This window comes from Argopecten irradians, chromosome 10 (genome assembly GCF_041381155.1).
Source record: "Argopecten irradians isolate NY chromosome 10, Ai_NY, whole genome shotgun sequence".
Classification (NCBI taxonomy): Eukaryota; Metazoa; Mollusca; class Bivalvia; order Pectinida; family Pectinidae; genus Argopecten; species Argopecten irradians.
Window position 1 is genome coordinate 2705286 of NC_091143.1, and position 20447 is coordinate 2725732.

The window sequence follows — 20447 nt, forward strand, 5'->3', positions numbered from 1 at the left end:
TTATAGTGCTGTCTCACTGAAGCTGATGTATGGAATGTGATGTGTGTTGTGAGTTATACTTGTACTGTGATCATGTAATACATTTTATAGTGCTGTCTCACTGAAGCTGATGTATGGAATGTGATGTGTGTTTGTGAGTTATCTTACTTGTACTGTGATCATGTAATACATTTTTATATAGTGCTGTCTCACTGAAGCTGATGTATGGAATGTGATGTGTGTTGTGAGTTATACTTGTACTGTGATCATGTAATACATTTTATAGTGCTGTCTCACTGAAGCTGATGTATGGAATGTGATGTGTGTTGTGAGTTGTACTGTGATCATGTAATACATTTTATAGTGCTGTCTCACTGAAGCTGATGTATGGAATGTGATGTGTGTTGTGAGTTATACTTGTACTGTGATCATGTAATACATTTTATAGTGCTGTCTCACTGAAGCTGATGTATGGAATGTGATGTGTGTTGTGAGTTATACTTGTACTGTGATCATGTAATACATTTTATAGTGCTGTCTCACTGAAGCTGATGTATGGAATGTGATGTGTGTTGTGAGTTATACTTGTACTGTGATCATGTAATACATTTTATAGTGCTGTCTCACTGAAGCTGATGTATGGAATGTGATGTGTGTTGTGAGTTATACTTGTACTGTGATCATGTAATACATTTTATAGTGCTGTCTCACTGAAGCTGATGTATGGAATGTGATGTGTGTTGTGAGTGTTATACTTGTACTGTGATCATGTAATACATTTTATAGTGCTGTCTCACTGAAGCTGATGTATGGAATGTGATGTGTGTTGTGAGTTATACTTGTACTGTGATCATGTAATACATTTTATAGTGCTGTCTCACTGAAGCTGATGTATGGAATGTGATGTGTGTTGTGAGTTATACTTGTACTGTGATCATGTAATACATTTTATAGTGCTGTCTCACTGAAGCTGATGTATGGAATGTGATGTGTGTTGTGAGTTATACTTGTACTGTGATCATGTAATACATTTTATAGTGCTGTCTCACTGAAGCTGATGTATGGAATGTGATGTGTTTGTGTTATACTTGTACTTGATCATGTAATACATTTTATAGTGCTGTCTCACTGAAGCTGATGTATGGAATGTGATTGTTATACTTGTACTGTGATCATGTAATACATTTTATAGTGCTGTCTCACTGAAGCTGATGTATGGAATGTGATGTGTGTTGTGAGTTATACTTGTACTGTGATCATGTAATACATTTTATAGTGCTGTCTCACTGAAGCTGATGTATGGAATGTGATGTGTGTTGTGAGTTGTACTTGTACTGTGATCATGTAATACATTTTATAGTGCTGTCTCACTGAAGCTGATGTATGGAATGTGATGTGTGTTGTGAGTTATACTTGTACTGTGATCATGTAATACATTTTATAGTGCTGTCTCACTGAAGCTGATGTATGGAATGTGATGTGTGTTGTGAGTTATACTTGTACTGTGATCATGTAATACATTTTATAGTGCTGTCTCACTGAAGCTGATGTATGGAATGTGATGTGTGTTGTGAGTTATACTTGTACTGTGATCATGTAATACATTTTATAGTGCTGTCTCACTGAAGCTGATGTATGGAATGTGATGTGTGTTGTGAGTTATACTTGTACTGTGATCATGTAATACATTTTATAGTGCTGTCTCACTGAAGCTGATGTATGGAATGTGATGTGTGTTGTGAGTTATACTTGTACTGTGATCATGTAATACATTTTATAGTGCTGTCTCACTGAAGCTGATGTATGGAATGTGATGTGTGTTGTGAGTTATACTTGTGATCATGTAATACATTTTATAGTGCTGTCTCACTGAAGCTGATGTATGGAATGTGATGTGTGTTGTGAGTTATACTTGTACTGTGATCATGTAATACATTTTATAGTGCTGTCTCACTGAAGCTGATGTATGGAATGTGATGTGTGTTGTGAGTTGTACTGTGATCATGTAATACATTTTATAGTGCTGTCTCACTGAAGCTGATGTATGGAATGTGATGTGTGTTGTGAGTTGTACTGTGATCATGTAATACATTTTATAGTGCTGTCTCACTGAAGCTGATGTATGGAATGTGATGTGTGTTGTGAATTGTACTGTGATCATGTAATACATTTTATAGTGCTGTCTCACTGAAGCTGATGTATGGAATGTGATGTGTGTTGTGAGTTATACTTGTACTGTGATCATGTAATACATTTTATAGTGCTGTCTCACTGAAGCTGATGTATGGAATGTGATGTGTGTTGTGAGTTATACTTGTACTGTGATCATGTAATACATTTTATAGTGCTGTCTCACTGAAGCTGATGTATGGAATGTGATGTGTGTTGTGAGTTATACTTGTACTGTGATCATGTAATACATTTTATAGTGCTGTCTCACTGAAGCTGATGTATGGAATGTGATGTGTGTTGTGAGTTGTACTTGTACTGTGATCATGTAATACATTTTATAGTGCTGTCTCACTGAAGCTGATGTATGGAATGTGATGTGTGTTGTGAGTTATACTTGTACTGTGATCATGTAATACATTTTATAGTGCTGTCTCACTGAAGCTGATGTATGGAATGTGATGTGTGTTGTGAGTTATACTGTGATCATGTAATACATTTTATAGTGCTGTCTCACTGAAGCTGATGTATGGAATGTGATGTGTGTTGTGAGTTATACTTGTACTGTGATCATGTAATACATTTTATAGTGCTGTCTCACTGAAGCTGATGTATGGAATGTGATGTGTGTTGTGAGTTGTACTGTGATCATGTAATACATTTTATAGTGCTGTCTCACTGAAGCTGATGTATGGAATGTGATGTGTGTTGTGAGTTGTACTGTGATCATGTAATACATTTTATAGTGCTGTCTCACTGAAGCTGATGTATGGAATGTGATGTGTGTTGTGAGTTATACTTGTACTGTGATCATGTAATACATTTTATAGTGCTGTCTCACTGAAGCTGATGTATGGAATGTGATGTGTGTTGTGAGTTATACTTGTACTGTGATCATGTAATACATTTTATAGTGCTGTCTCACTGAAGCTGATGTATGGAATGTGATGTGTGTTGTGAGTTATACTTGTACTGTGATCATGTAATACATTTTATAGTGCTGTCTCACTGAAGCTGATGTATGGAATGTGATGTGTGTTGTGAGTTATACTTGTACTGTGATCATGTAATACATTTTATAGTGCTGTCTCACTGAAGCTGATGTATGGAATGTGATGTGTGTTGTGAGTTGTACTTGTACTGTGATCATGTAATACATTTTATAGTGCTGTCTCACTGAAGCTGATGTATGGAATGTGATGTGTGTTGTGAGTTGTACTGTGATCATGTATACATTTTATAGTGTGTCTCCACTGAAGCTGATGTATGGAATGTGATGTGTGTTGTGAGTTGTACTGTGATCATGTAATACATTTTATAGTGCTGTCTCACTGAAGCTGATGTATGGAATGTGATGTGTGTTGTGAGTTATACTTGTACTGTGATCATGTAATACATTTTATAGTGCTGTCTCACTGAAGCTGATGTATGGAATGTGATGTGTGTTGTGAGTTGTACTGTGATCATGTAATACATTTTATAGTGCTGTCTCACTGAAGCTGATGTATGGAATGTGATGTGTGTTGTGAGTTATACTTGTACTGTGATCATGTAATACATTTTATAGTGCTGTCTCACTGAAGCTGATGTATGGAATGTGATGTGTGTTGTGAGTTATACTTGTACTGTGATCATGTAATACATTTTATAGTGCTGTCTCACTGAAGCTGATGTATGGAATGTGATGTGTGTTGTGAGTTATACTTGTACTGTGATCATGTAATACATTTTATAGTGCTGTCTCACTGAAGCTGATGTATGGAATGTGATGTGTGTTGTGAGTTATACTTGTACTGTGATCATGTAATACATTTTATAGTGCTGTCTCACTGAAGCTGATGTATGGAATGTGATGTTGTTTGTAACTTGTTGTGAGAGATTATACTAGATATTTCATGAAAGAGTCCTGTATGATCATAAATTTAAGATTATCTTTAGTAATATTGTTATACATTTTATAGTGGTAGATAAATTGTATGTCAGAATATAAACTGACATGTGATGAATGTGATGTGTGTTGTGATGTAAGCGATATGGAATGTGATGTGTGTTGTGAGTTATACTTGTACTGTGATCATGTAATACATTTTATAGTGCTGTCTCACTGAAGCTGATGTATGGAATGTGATGTGTGTTGTGAGTTATACTTTTACTGTGATCATGTAATACATTTTATAGTGCTGTATCTCACTGAAGCTGATGTATGGAATGTGATGTGTGTTGTGAGTTATACTTGTACTGTGATCATGTAATACATTTTATAGTGCTGTCTCACTGAAGCTGATGTATGGAATGTGATGTGTGTTGTGAGTTATACTTGTACTGTGATCATGTAATACATTTTATAGTGCTGTCTCACTGAAGCTGATGTATGGAATGTGATGTGTGTTGTGAGTTATACTTGTACTGTGATCATGTAATACATTTTATAGTGCTGTCTCACTGAAGCTGATGTATGGAATGTGATGTGTGTTGTGAGTTATACTTGTACTGTGATCATGTAATACATTTTATAGTGCTGTCTCACTGAAGCTGATGTATGGAATGTGATGTGTGTTGTGAGTTATACTTGTACTGTGATCATGTAATACATTTTATAGTGCTATCTCACTGAAGCTGATGTATGGAATGTGATGTGTGTTGTGAGTTATACTTGTACTGTGATCATGTAATACATTTTATAGTGCTGTCTCACTGAAGCTGATGTATGGAATGTGATGTGTGTTGTGAGTTATACTTGTACTGTGATCATGTAATACATTTTATAGTGCTGTCTCACTGAAGCTGATGTATGGAATGTGATGTGTGTTGTGAGTTATACTGTGCTTGTGGGATGATGTGGTTTGAGTTATGACTGTGATCATGTAATACATTTTATAGTGCTGTCTCACTGAAGCTGATGTATGGAATGTGATGTGTGTTGTGAGTTATACTTGTACTGTGATCATGTAATACATTTTATAGTGCTGTCTCACTGAGTGTGTTGTGAGTTTACTGATGATCATGTAATACATTTTATAGTGCTGTCTCACGAAGCTGATGTATGGAATGTGATGTGTGTTGTGAGTTATACTTGTACTGTGATCATGTAATACATTTTATAGTGCTGTCTCACTGAAGCTGATGTATGGAATGTGATGTGTGTTGTGAGTTATACTTGTACTGTGATCATGTAATACATTTTATAGTGCTGTCTCACTGAAGCTGATGTATGGAATGTGATGTGTGTTGTGAGTTATACTTGTACTGTGATCATGTAATACATTTTATAGTGCTGTCTCACTGAAGCTGATGTATGGAATGTGATGTGTGTTGTGATTGTACTGTGTGTAATACATTTTATAGTGCTGTCACTGAAGCTGATGTATGGAATGTGATGGTGTTTGGTTGTACTGTGATCATGTATACATTTTATAGTCTCACTGAAGCTGATGTATTATGTGATGTGTGTTGTGAGTTAACTGTACTGTGATATGTAATACATTTTATAGTGCTGTTCACTGAAGCTGATGTATGGAATGTGATGTGTGTTGTGAGTTACTGTACTGTGATCATGTAATACATTTTATAGTGCTGTCTCACTGAAGCTGATGTATGGAATGTGATGTGTGTTGTGAGTTATACTTGTACTGTGATCATGTAATACATTTTATAGTGCTGTCTCACTGAAGCTGATGTATGGAATGTGATGTGTGTTGTGAGTTATACTTGTACTGTGATCATGTAATACATTTTATAGTGCTGTCTCACTGAAGCTGATGTATGGAATGTGATGTGTGTTGTGAGTTATACTTGTACTGTGGATCATGTAATACATTTTATAGTGCTGTCTCACTGAAGCTGATGTATGGAATGTGATGTGTGTTGTGAGTTATACTTGTACTGTGATCATGTAATACATTTTATAGTGCTGTCTCACTGAAGCTGATGTATGGAATGTGATGTGTGTTGTGAGTTGTACTGTGATCATGTAATACATTTTATAGTGCTGTCTCACTGAAGCTGATGTATGGAATGTGATGTGTGTTGTGAATTGTACTGTGATCATGTAATACATTTTATAGTGCGTCTCACTGAGCGATGTATGAATTATGTGGTTGTGAATACTGTGATCTGTAATTTTATAGTGCTGTCTCACTGAAGCTGATGTATGGAATGTGATGTGTGTTGTGAGTTGTACTTGTACTGTGATCATGTAATACATTTTATAGTGCTGTCTCACTGAAGCTGATGTATGGAATGTGATGTGTGTTGTGAGTTATACTTGTACTGTGATCATGTAATACATTTTATAGTGCTGTCTCACTGAAGCTGATGTATGGAATGTGATGTGTGTTGTGAGTTATACTTGTACTGTGATCATGTAATACATTTTATAGTGCTGTCTCACTGAAGCTGATGTATGGAATGTGATGTGTGTTGTGAGTTGTACTTGTACTGTGATCATGTAATACATTTTATAGTGCTGTCTCACTGAAGCTGATGTATGGAATGTGATGTGTGTTGTGAGTTATACTTGTACTGTGATCATGTAATACATTTTATAGTGCTGTCTCACTGAAGCTGATGTATGGAATGTGATGTGTGTTGTGAGTTATACTTGTACTGTGATCATGTAATACATTTTATAGTGCTGTCTCACTGAAGCTGATGTATGGAATGTGATGTGTGTTGTGAGTTATACTTGTACTGTGATCATGTAATACATTTTATAGTGCTGTCTCACTGAAGCTGATGTATGGAATGTGATGTGTGTTGTGAGTTGTACTTGTACTGTGATCATGTAATACATTTTATAGTGCTGTCTCACTGAAGCTGATGTATGGAATGTGATGTGTGTTGTGAGTTATACTTGTACTGTGATCATGTAATACATTTTATAGTGCTATCTCACTGAAGCTGATGTATGGAATGTGATGTGTGTTGTGAGTTATACTTGTACTGTGATCATGTAATACATTTTATAGTGCTGTCTCACTGAAGCTGATGTATGGAATGTGATGTGTGTTGTGAGTTATACTTGTACTGTGATCATGTAATACATTTTATAGTGCTGTCTCACTGAAGCTGATGTATGGAATGTGATGTGTGTTGTGAGTTATACTTGTACTGTGATCATGTAATACATTTTATAGTGCTGTCTCACTGAAGCTGATGTATGGAATGTGATGTGTGTTGTGAGTTGTACTTGTACTGTGATCATGTAATACATTTTATAGTGCTGTCTCACTGAAGCTGATGTATGGAATGTGATGTGTGTTGTGAGTTATACTTGTACTGTGATCATGTAATACATTTTATAGTGCTGTCTCACTGAAGCTGATGTATGGAATGTGATGTGTGTTGTGAGTTATACTTGTACTGTGATCATGTAATAAATACATTTTATAGTGCTGTCTCACTGAAGCTGATGTATGGAATGTGATGTGTGTTGTGAGTTATACTTGTACTGTGATCATGTAATACATTTTATAGTGCTGTCTCACTGAAGCTGATGTATGGAATGTGATGTGTGTTGTGAGTTATACTTGTACTGTGATCATGTAATACATTTTATAGTGCTGTCTCACTGAAGCTGATGTATGGAATGTGATGTGTGTTGTGAGTTGTACTGTGATCATGTAATACATTTTATAGTGCTGTCTCACTGAAGCTGATGTATGGAATGTGATGTGTGTTGTGAGTTATACTTGTGGTAATATGTCGGGACATCTTCACCCATCGGCCACCGCGACCCTACTGAACAACACACTCCACCTAATACATAATGCTGACAAACTAGTTGCCTCCCAGCATTGCGTTTAGAATCTTAAAATTGCTTATTATGCTTCATACAATGCCTGCTGAATTATAAGTACTTCAGAAACATCTCATCAGGTTGGTCCTTAATATTTAATCATGAGCTGTGTTCTTCTAAAACCAAACTGTTGTCAAGGATTTTTATTCTTTAAATGCATTTAGAATAGTAGGAGAAAATTGTAAACTATAAAAAAAAAATCGATAATGTTCAAATTGCAGCGCAGTAATGCTAGAATCCGTGTTGATTATTTGTCAAAACGACATGATCTGAATGAATAGAATCGTAGCTGCAAAAGTATTGATTGCTGGCTCCATTTTCAGACTGGTATTCATTTAAAGTTAACACATCTTCATCCTGTAGTTTATGTTATAGATTTAAAACAGTGTCATGATATCTGAAACAGGGTGAGAGTGTACTGCCAGACTTATTGGTCCACTGCTCTACCGGCTCAGCTAAAGAGAAATTCACCCTAGCGTTAAGCTAGGTGACCATATCACTATTTACAATTGAGACCTGCTACACTACACTCCCTTTCAAATGTGTTCGCCCCATCTGAACACAGACCAACCCAGGTTCTATTTCCAATGAAGCCTCAAATGGCATCAACAACAAGAGATCCCAAAGGGATCTTTGCGCCCACCAAAGAATAATATATGACAGACAATGGAAAGAGGGATCTTTTCTCTCTGCTTTTCAATCTTAGACTACATCCTACATATAAAATTTGAGATACGCCATTTAACATCGTCTGAGACCCATGGGTGATCGCACTAAACTATGTACACTTATCACGATAAATGATAAGTGTAGCGTGGTGTAGTGCGATCACCAGTGGGTCTCCGACGATGATCATTTCAGTACTTTCAGAGAAATATAGCCAAAACAAACTTCATTTATCAAAATCCAAGATAGTGGCCTGTCATCCATCTTGTTCACCAAATGGTCCCAAAATGCAATATGCATAACTAGGGTCCAAGGAGAACCTGCAAGTGAAATTTCAGACACATCCCTTCAGTACTTTCTAAGAAATAGCGGTAACAAACTTCAATTATCAAAATTCAAGATAGCAGGCTGTTGGCCATTTTGTTCACTGTTCAAAATTGCACTGTTAACAATTGAAACCTAGATATATAATTTAGAAATTCCCCTATTGGTTGAAAGACATATCAATCCAAACTGTGTTATTTAAATCAAAGTTATGACACTTTCATTGTGAGAAGTTCAAGCTTGGGAGGTTCAGATCTTGTGATGGAGAGAAGCTTTAGAGAGAATGATAACAGCATGGCATGACTTACTTCAGCAGTTTGTCCTTCTTCCACTGGTGCTATGGTAACCTCTGGTAGAGAATCTGCCACACTACCAGAGCCCTGTGTTGTGGTGTTGTCTGTTGGTTTGCCATTCTCTACATGTCCATTGGCCTGTATTTTGTTGTTATCTTTGTCCAACCCGTTCGCTACATGGCCACTTTCCTCGTTCTGGGTCGGGGTCGTTGTTCCAATCACAACTTTCAGTGTGGCAATAGCATGTAGGTTCATGGCATTTTCATGGACTTTTGCTAAAAATCAAAGATTAGGATGCATATTATTCTTTCAGGACTTGTCTATCCAATGAAACCATTTCGAATGAGAGAATCAGTAACTATCATCCACTTCCTATAAGTCCCCCCCCCCATATGGTCCCAAACCATTTTTTATTTTCATGATTTGTTTCATTTTATTTCTATGTAAATGGTAAGTAACTCTGAAACAAATAATTTAAATACAGAATATATGGTCCTGTTCTGTAATATATATCATACATTATGACAACCTTATTAAAATGATCAAATATTTTTGTCTTTGACAAACATTAATGAAAGATATTTAAGCATTGATGTCACTATTTTTTAATTTTATCGGGGTATGAAAAAAAAATTTGTTTGCAAACTGTGTGAATCCGCGTAGTAGATTCTCACAAAAATCTGCAAACAATTTTTTTTTTCATATCCCGATAAAACTAAAAAAATAGTGACATCAATACTTATAATTAATTTTATACTCTATTTGATAAAATGAAGTATTTTTAAATGTAACATTATAGTGGTTTTTCAAGGGATTCTTTTTTCCGAATCAATACGCAACGTCAATGTCTCTATTGTGACGTCACGTGTTAACTGTGTTGAAACAAACATAAGGGAGGTTTGTTACAGTAATTAGCCTAATTTTAGTGTTTCTTAATACAGCACATGCATTTCATAAGTCAAAATTTTAAATAAACTATAACTAACAAAATTGTAAACATTCACCAAAAACAGGCAATTAATCAAATATGATGAAAAAGTCAATTCATTAAATAACATGTGAAAACAACAACATGGGAAAAGTGTATCAGAGTCATTAACCCCAAAGAATTTCTTCTTTGCTTGTTCATAGTTTTGTCAAAAGTTTTGATTTCCTCTTTATTTAATATAAACAATATGCCAAAAACATGCATAACTAAGAATTTTTGGCATTTCACACTGAAAGACTAAATAAAATCTTTTTTCAAGAAAATCTATCATTATTGGTGTCAATATCAAACACACTTGTATCTTCAACTGCAAAGCTGTTTTCAGAACACAGAATGAACATCATTTAAATTTAAAACTAAAGTGTATAACAGAGTTTCCTTACATCTTGATTTAAGCACTGGCATATGAAGAGAAAAGAGAAATTCATGTTAACATTTTTTAACCAAGACATCTAAGATCTTGGTTTAACAGACTGACATAAATAATTCTTCTGCATCTATAACTGGCCAAACAAAGAACAGTCTAATTAGCATATCATGAATTTATCCCTTTTGATGTTCTTCGGTAGAAACAAATAGGAATATTTTGGCATTGATATATTTGATTTATCGCTCAAAGTTAAAATTATGTACAGTCAAACCTGCAATAGCGGACACCTCTACATAGCGGACACCTGTCCATAACGGACAGTGCTAGGAATCCCCAACAAAAATCACTATATAAATGTCATGTATATAGCGGACACCTCCTCAATGCTGACAGCGGACACTAGATTTCCATATAACAGACATAAATAACTTTTCCGAATGTCGGTACTTTCACTCGAAAAAAACCATAAGCATTCAGTAGAAGTTAGACTTCATAAATATACAGTATAGTGGACACAAAGGACATTGTTTTTAAATGAAAATCAGTGTATGAATTGAATGTGTAAAGCGGACACTTTATACGAAGAAAGTGGACACTTAAATTTAACCCGAAGACAGTAAATATTCTATAATACAAACAGCGAACATCTTATTTTGAACCTGTGCATCGGTAAAACAACAAAGGAAGCCATATCGCCAATGTTCTTCTGCGTTAGTCAATTAGAGTTATTTCCCTTACGTCACCTTTCGTAACACTCTGGGGTTTGCATTATATCTATGTTGGAATACACCTTCGGGACTCGTTGGGTGTGAAAAATTGTTTTGTCTGAAATAAGAGAGATTCACGGCAGCGTGGACACTTTACTCGGCTCATTAACAATGTGTATAGAACAATTACATGTACGGACCAATGAGTGGTGAAAAGATGGAATCTTCCAAGATATTGTCAACCCCAAATGGAAGTTTTTGAACGAGCCCAAACACCGATTTTCTCATTTTGTGCAACTTTTTATTTGGGATTTTACAAACACAGACGATATTATGGCTTGTTCAAAACCTTCACGAAAGGCTCTGTCCTTAGAACAATGTGTAGACGTTATTAGGAAGGTTTACAGAAATTGATCATAGGTTAATCTGTCTTAATTAAAGTGCAGAAATAATGTTAAATTAAACAAATCATTCAATCAAAAATAATTGGCCAATTCACTAAATAAATAAAATGAAAGAAAATCTCTATTAATCATGAGGCTAATCAGCCCAAATTAATATGCGATAAATATTTTTTGTAATGCATTTAATTGAATTTTATATTTTTTTCTTCTTCATAGAATTTGAGGTTTTTTTTATTTTAAATATGGCTGTAACCTTACAATACAAAATAATTTACCAATTTGCTAAATGAATCAAAATGATTTTTGTGTGCTTGATGTTGTAATAATGTGTTGTTTGTTTGGTTTTACAGATTGTCTGAGAAAGGCATGAGTATTAGAGCTGTGGCAGAGAAATTTGGAGTTGGACGGACACAGATCAATGGCATCTTGAAGAGAAAAGCAGATGTTACCAAATTACCAAAAGTTTTAAGAGACTTTGAAGAGAGACTGTATAGAAACTGTGATAATGTGCAATTGTGTGTATTAATTCATATGGAAGAGTTTTTTTTTATATATCTGAAGATGTTAATAAATTATTTGTCCTGAATAACCTTGCTTTTTTTTTTATTTCATATGCAGTATGAAGCTGAAAGTGAATAAGAAAAACACAGATACATGTATAGATGACAGTTGAAAAATGTGGCTTGTGAGAAAGATTGGGAAACTAGAGAGAGAGCAATTAGAATTGATATAGGCTATAGTTAATTGTTATAGCAGTTTAGATGACCAGGACCACACATAGGGTCATTAGGACTCAAAGGGGTCAGGAGTGTGAGAAAGTGTCTGTTATTTAGATGACCAGGACCACACATAGGGTCATTAGGACTCAAAGGGGTCAGGAGTGTGAGAAAGTGTCTGTTATTTAGATGACCAGGACCACACATAGGGTCATTAGGACTCAAAGGGGTCAGGAGTGTGAGAAAGTGTCTGTGAGGTGTCTATGGACAATAGTGTGAGGATGCTAGAGAGAGAGTAATTAGAATTGATATAGGCTATAGTTAATTGTTATAGCAGTTTAGATGACCAGGACCACACATAGGGTCATTAGGACTCAAAGGGGTCAGGAGTGTGAGAAAGTGTCTGTTATTTAGATGACCAGGACCACACATAGGGTCATTAGGACTCAAAGGGGTCAGGAGGTGTGAGAAAGTGTCTGTGAGGTGTCTATGGATGGAATGGTGAGGATGCTAGAGAGAGAGCAATTAAAATTGATATAGGCTATAGTTAATTGTTATAGCAGTTTAGATGACCAGGACCACACATAGGGTCATTAGGACTCAAAGGGGTCAGGAGTGTGAGAAAGTGTCTGTGAGGTGTCTATGGACAATAGTGTGAGGATGCTAGAGAGAGAGTAATTAGAATTGATATAGGCTATAGTTAATTGTTATAGCAGTTTAGATGACCAGGACCACACATAGGGTCATTAGGACAGGGGTCAGGAGTGTGAGAAAGTGTCTGTTATTTAGATGACCAGGACCACACATAGGGTCATTAGGACTCAAAGGGGTCAGGAGTGTGAGAAAGTGTCTGTGAGGTGTCTATGGACAATAGTGTGAGGATGCTAGAGAGAGAGTAATTAGAATTGATATAGGCTATAGTTAATTGTTATAGCAGTTTAGATGACCAGGACCACACATAGGGTCATTAGGACAGGGGTCAGGAGTGTGAGAAAGTGTCTGTTATTTAGATGACCAGGACCACACATAGGGTCATTAGGACAGGGGTCAGGAGTGTGAGAAAGTGTCTGTTATTTAGATGACCAGGACCACACATAGGGTCATTAGGACTCAAAGGGGTCAGGAGTGTGAGAAAGTGTCTGTTATTTAGATGACCAGGACCACACATAGGGTCATTAGGACTCAAAGGGGTCAGGAGTGTGAGAAAGTGTCTGTTATTTAGATGACCAGGACCACACATAGGGTCATTAGGACTCAAAGGGGTCAGGAGTGTGAGAAAGTGTCTGTGAGGTGTCTATGGACAATAGTGTGAGGATGCAAGGTTCATTTAGAATAATTCAGTGTACATGTAATCTTGGTCCTGAGACAGGACAGTAGGGTCATCAGAAGACTTGTGAAGTGAAATGTAGCCACACCTCCTAAAGATGTAATTAACCAATAGAATTTGAGAATTTAGATAAATAGAGTAAGGACAGATATAATATGAAAAGAAAAGATATAGGGAGAGAGATAGGAGACAGAACATCAGATCAGTGAGAACAGGTCAGGGAGAAGAGAGCAGAACATCAGGTCAGAATGACAGAGTGACAGAGACAGAATGAACAGAGAATAATAATTCCCCAGGTAGTGGTGATGAGGAAGGAAGTGAGTATGAAATTGAAGTATGAGATAAAACCTGAACTGTAATAATGATATACCAACAAAAAGAAGAACAAGGACATAGTCATTCAGATCCCCCGCCAATGGAGATATCAAAGCTGAAGTAAGTTTGATTGTGGAGACTTATGTGTATGGAAAAAAAAAAACAGGAAAAAGGAAGTTGAGCTAAAGAAAGATGGAGTATAATTCAAGTAGAGCGGGGCTGCAATTGTTGAATCAGGTATACAGCCTTGACATTTATATTAGACTATATACACAAAGATGGGTGGAGTTTTGCAAAGTAACATTTACCATTTACCATGATATTTTCAGCAATGTTTCCATGGTAACGGAAAAAGTGCAAAAAATGAAAACCTAAAAATAGCAAAAGGTACTACTAGACCATAAAAAGAATGTGTCTATGAAGTTTCGTGGAAATATCTCTGCTGGTTTTAGAGTTATGCTCCGGAAATGAACCAAAAATATGATATTTTCAGCAATGTTTCTATGGTTACAGAAAAAAGTACAAAAAGTGAAAACCTTAAAATAGCAAAAGGCACTACTAGACCATAAGACTAAAGTGCCTATGGAGTTCCGTGCATATATCTCAACCGGTTTTCCAGTTATGCTGCGGAAATGAACGTTGTACAAAAATATGATATTTTCAGCAATGTTTCCATGGTTACGGAAAAAAAAGCAAAAAATGAAAACCTAAAAATAGCAAAAGGCACTACTAGACCATAAGACCAATGTGTGTATGAAGTTTCGTGGAAATATCACTGGTTTTAGAGTTGGGCTCCAGAAACCATTCGTACGGACGGACGAACGGACGGAACCCATTTGTATATATCCCCCGTCCAACGAAAACCCATTTGTATATCCCCCGCCCAACGAAAACCCATTTGTATATCCCCAAACTTCGTTGGGCGGGGGATAATAAAACTATTAGAACTGGATTTATAGACTCAGTACTACAGATATATAATCACCATGCAATAAAAAAAAAGGCCAGAACACCAAGAAACGATCCGGTGATATATACATTGTATACAATTTATCAAATAATTGTTTCAGATTCATTTTTTCTGATTTGATTGAAATGAAAAATATAAATATACTGTACATATTCCTTTAAATAGTAATTATGTTACTATTCATTTATTCTAAAATGAACCAAATGAAAAGAAAATGAGACAAATACATGTATTTGTGTATGGAAAGATTGCTTAGGTTGAACGTACCTCTCAGGGGACATAACTCGTCAAAACACTGACCTCTATATAAAGGACAACTCTCTATAAAGGACACTTTAGCCTTGTCCTATGGGTGTCCTTTATACACAGGTTTGACAGTAGTTTCTTTGTAGGAGTTACACAGGTTTTTATAAAATTATTAAACTACAACAGCTAATTAGTGAACATTTTATATACTGCCAATGTCATCATAAGTTTGATGTATAAAACGTTAGCACCGTCATTCCAAGTACAAACTAAATATAACTAAAAATATGTTTCAAACTTTCAAAATATATAATGGTGGTCATCGTTTCTCACTGAAGTAAAGGTGCTGTACAACATATCATGTAATCAACAATAACTTACCATTTTGTAGAGGATCTATAGAGTGTATCATGAGATCCAGAATGCCATGTCTGTAGCGGTTACCACCAGAGTGTAAAATAGACAGACTCATGGATCGTGGAGTTTTCTGAAATCATAAAAAGTTTCCAGGTACAATAACAACCTGATACAAATATTACAAATGTTTGCTCTTAAGTTGATACAAAATAGGTAAATAGCACAAGTTATACCAAAACACAATGAAGCAAACTGTACTTTAGTTTGTTATCGATACATCATTTTTGGAGTTCTGTATCTACAGAAGTGGTTTATTACAAGATATTATATATGTATGTCTTCATTGTATCATCTCATCACAATATATGTCAAGTTGACTTTTGATCTAAACATCACACAATATTTCAGCAAAGCTGTCTTTTGATTTTAACATCACACCACATTTCAGCAAAGCTGACTTTTGATCTAAACATCACACCACATTTCAGCAAAGCTGACTTTTGATCTAAACCCCACACTACATTTCAAGAAAGCTGACTTTTGATCTAAACATCACACCATATTTCAGCAAAGCTGACTTTTGATCTTAACATCACACCACATTTCAAGCAAAGCTGACTTTTGATCTAAACATCACACCATATTTCAGCAAAGCTGACTTTTGATCTAAACACCACACCACATTTCAAGAAAGCTGACTTTTGATCTTAACATCACACCATATTTCAGCAAAGCTGACTTTTGATCTAATCATCACAGCACATTTCAGCAAAGCTGACTTTTGATCTAAACACCACACCACATTTCAAGAAAGCTGATCACTTTTGATCTTAAAATCACACCATATTTCAGCAAAGCTGACTTTTTATCTAAACATATTACACCACATTTCAGCAAAGCTGACTTTTGATCTAAACATCACAGCACATTCAAGCAAAGCTGACTTTTGATCTAAACATCACAGCACATTTCAGCAAAGCTGACTTTTGATCTAAACATCACAGCACATTCACGCAAAGCTGACTTTTGATCTAAACACCACACCACATTTCAGCAAAGCTGACTTTTGATCTAAACATCACAGCACATTTCAGCAAAGCTGACTTTTGATCTAAACATCACAGCACATTTCAGCAAAGCTGACTTTTGATCTAAACATCACAGCACATTCAAGCAAAGCTGACTTTTGATCTAAACATCACACCACATTTCAGCAAAGCTGACTTTTTATCTAAACATCACACCACATTTCAAGAAAGCTGACTTTTGATCTAAACATCACACCATATTTCAGCAAAGCTGACTTTTGATCTAAACATCACAGCACATTCAAGCAAAGCTGACTTTTTATCTAAACATATTACACCACATTTCAGCACAGCTGACTTTTGATCTAAACATCACAGCACATTCAAGCAAAGCTGACTTTTGATCTAAACAAATTACACCACATTTCAGTATGTATTACAGTGAGAGAACTCAACTATGATTGACTTGTTACATCTATACATGTATGGTAAATTAAGGGTGGTTTTCTTGCACTAGCTACATGTGGTCAAGTGGTGGCCTTGCTCCAGCTTCCCACCACCTCTTAACTTGCCATGTCCTTAAATGACCCTGATTGTCGATATGACTTTAACCAAACAAACCAAACAAAAGCACTATATATACTGAATTCTTGTGTTGATTGTATATGTTGTGACTGTAAGCAGAGTCTTACAATGAACATGCTGAAATATAATAAGGAATGATTTGAATGCTGACATTTATCGTGACCTTGTTCCAATGACACATCTGAATCATTGAATAACTATTTAAAATTCTATTATAAAATGTACACTGTTTTAGGATAGCTTCTGTTACACTATATTGATCATGACATTCACATAAAATGAAACATGCTTAATGACCATTTAATTATACATGTGACGTCAACATCTTTCTGAACATCGACACAAATGTTGATCTTTACCAGATGTTGTTGTTGTGTTACCTAAATGTTCTAGGTCCTAACAATATGTTCCAAGTCATGGTGGCCACATCTTGTTTTAAATAGAACAACTAGGAGAAAAGTCTGTAGTGGTCTAGGACACAACAGGAGGATGGCATTGGATGAGATGGCTACAGTACTAAATAGGCACACCCTTTCCATGGGTGTACAGAATTTACTGCATTATTTTCCGTCTACAACCAATGGTGTTCAATAGATTTTACAGCTGAATCTGCTTGAATTGCAGTCACATTTCATATTATATGGATCATATATATCATATTTGTATGAACAATATCACTTCTAAAATAGGTCATAATCATTTACACGACATTTAAATACTATCATTTTACTTCAGGATAAATACTCAGAATCCATAATTTTGTTCTTGTGGTTTACGTGAATCTGTTTACAGGATAAAACTATCAAATGACAAACAATGTGTATGAGAAGCTTACAATTACATTAAGTCACATGGACTAATAAGGCCAGCAGACAGGACAGAAATCAATAACTAATAAATATAAGGTCATCTGTACAATGTCCTCTCACCTTATTACTTTACAGTCAAATAACAACTGTCCTTCAACAAGAAATCTTACCAAAAACAGCAAAATTAAAATATTCCATTTCATCAAACAAAATTTGTTTCTTTTATCCAAGGATGTCTAGTGCGATTTTGTCAACTCACGGCAAGGCTGTTATGGTATTAATTATGTATAATGGCACTTTGGTGTGGCAATCATGTCCTTGGGTTTATCAAGATCAGCAAAATATTCTGACTTGTTGCCATGGTAAGAAACAAAATGCCTCCATTTTCATATTCATAGCATAAACATGCAGAGCTGTACAATGAAAACAGGCAGCTTACTGGTACATGAGGGTTATATAGTACAGAACCTGATCTGTCATCAATCTATATATTTATCTATTGTAACATTGAAGAATTTCTAATGCCTTGATCAACTAGTGAACACTGATCAATTTTACAAGATTGGCAAGATTTTAATGTTAGAATCTATGTTGGCGCTTATCATACATAGATGTTGCACAATGAGTGGTTGTTGCATGGATATTTTTTTTTTTTTTTTTTTTTTTTTTTAAATATTACGAATGACTAAAGATTCTACAAATGAAAGAAATTCCATATATTTATATTTAAAACCCATTAGCTGTGTAACCTGTTTCTACCACAATTACATCAGATGACTAGTAAGTCAATTATAGATATAGATATGTTTATGGCAAGGTTCTCAAGACTGTTTTATGCTACACATAGAAAAACATGACAGATTCTGACATAGTGACACATTTGCTCTCAACACCTGTTAATTAGTACATCAAATGGTGATCGTAGCATAGTCGTTTGACGTATGCTCTCAGAGCTCTATAATCCCAGCAAATCAAAAGAACAACAAAAACATGATGACAGATGAAAGGTTGGAAATTGGGAACTTTGACCTCTAGACAGAGATTACAACTGGCCTTGGGTGACTAGGTGGCACAGTGGTCAGACAACTGTGGCTTCATTCTAACTATCCTTAAACTTTCCTTTATTCACAGACGACTGGGATTTCATTTCCCACTTTCCTTTAATTCACACAGAAATCCAGATCAGATGTGATTAGGCAATCATGTGGGTACAATATTCAACCCAACAAGTGCCCTATAATGTCCCTATAAACGCCCCTTCCCCCTTTTAAAGCCTCAATTTCACTTACCACAGATTAAATTCAGACTGGGAATATGAAAATGATTAATTTCATTATTTACTTTCATTTGCAAATTGAATTACAGTTTACTTGGTGGAAATTTTTTGTGAAATTTTAGTCCAAATTTGGTCCTATTAAGTGCACCTCCTTTTTTTCAAGTATCTAAAGCACCCTGGGCCCAGTTTCACGAACATTCCGTACCTTTAAGGAATTCCTTGACTTAAAATTCCCCATAGGAAAACATTACAAAAGTTAAGGAAAAATTAAGTTAAGGAGCCTACCTTAAAATCTGTAATGCTTTCCTATGGAGAATTTGAAGTTCAGGGATTTCTTAAAGTTAAGGAAAATTCATGAAACTAGGCCATGGGCACTTATTTTGTCAAATACGGTAACAGGGTTTCCATGGATGCTGCAGTTTCCTCAAAACTCTCTTCTGCATTTCTGTCCAGGCCAATATCAGCAGTTTGATTTACACACCTCACAGTAATTGTTATAAATACCGATGGAGTTGCCTCAGGTCACCTAACCCTCTGTGCCGTACATGAACAAGGGTTAATAACATGAAATATATCATGGTCCACGTCTGTTTCATTACAATCTTGAGAATAACATGAGGGATATTTTGGGCAGATTTATTGTAGATAGACTGATGTCATTTCCTATCACATGCTCCTGGCTATCCTTTTGGTTAATTGTCACTCAGAAAATTTCTTCTTCATTACTTCCGAAAAATTGTTACCAAAGGAGAACTTCTTATGACTATAAAATCTGCTCAAGCCACTACTTGTCTATGGCCAATGTTGGTACTATTTCACAAAGGCAGCATACCTATCTATATACATCCAGATGAGGCTGTGAATTGGCAAAACTTGGGACACCCTCATTCAGGCATACTAAAGGTCCATTTGATCGGGTTATGTAGTGGTTATATCTAGCCAGCAAGGGTTCCATCTCTGGTATAGACATAAAAAGTTCTGGGGTTATTTAAGATTTTACCATATTTGGCTAATGTACTTTGAGTGAAGGTCAGGTTCAAGTCATGAATATCATATTAAATTATGAATCAAAGTGCCAAGGCCACTCATAGATGCTGTGAATGAAGGACTCAAACAAAGGA

At 35.6% G+C, this 20447-nt stretch overlaps 1 protein-coding gene across 5 annotated transcripts in view; it reads right to left on the reverse strand.

Annotated features, from left to right (window-relative positions):
* LOC138332897 (sodium/potassium/calcium exchanger 2-like) overlaps positions 1-20447 on the reverse strand; it is an 87233-nt gene that overhangs the window by 12354 nt on the left and 54432 nt on the right. For 4 of the 5 annotated variants that reach the window (XM_069280909.1, XM_069280910.1, XM_069280911.1 and 1 more), the window contains 3 exons: positions 15653-15758; positions 10600-10614; positions 9244-9503 (listed from right to left, as the gene is read on the reverse strand). In XM_069280909.1, coding sequence (XP_069137010.1) covers positions 9244-9503; positions 10600-10614; positions 15653-15758 — 381 coding nt within the window. The remainder of the gene's footprint in view (positions 1-9243; positions 9504-10599; positions 10615-15652; positions 15759-20447) is intronic. The other variant, XM_069280913.1, reaches the window with a different exon arrangement.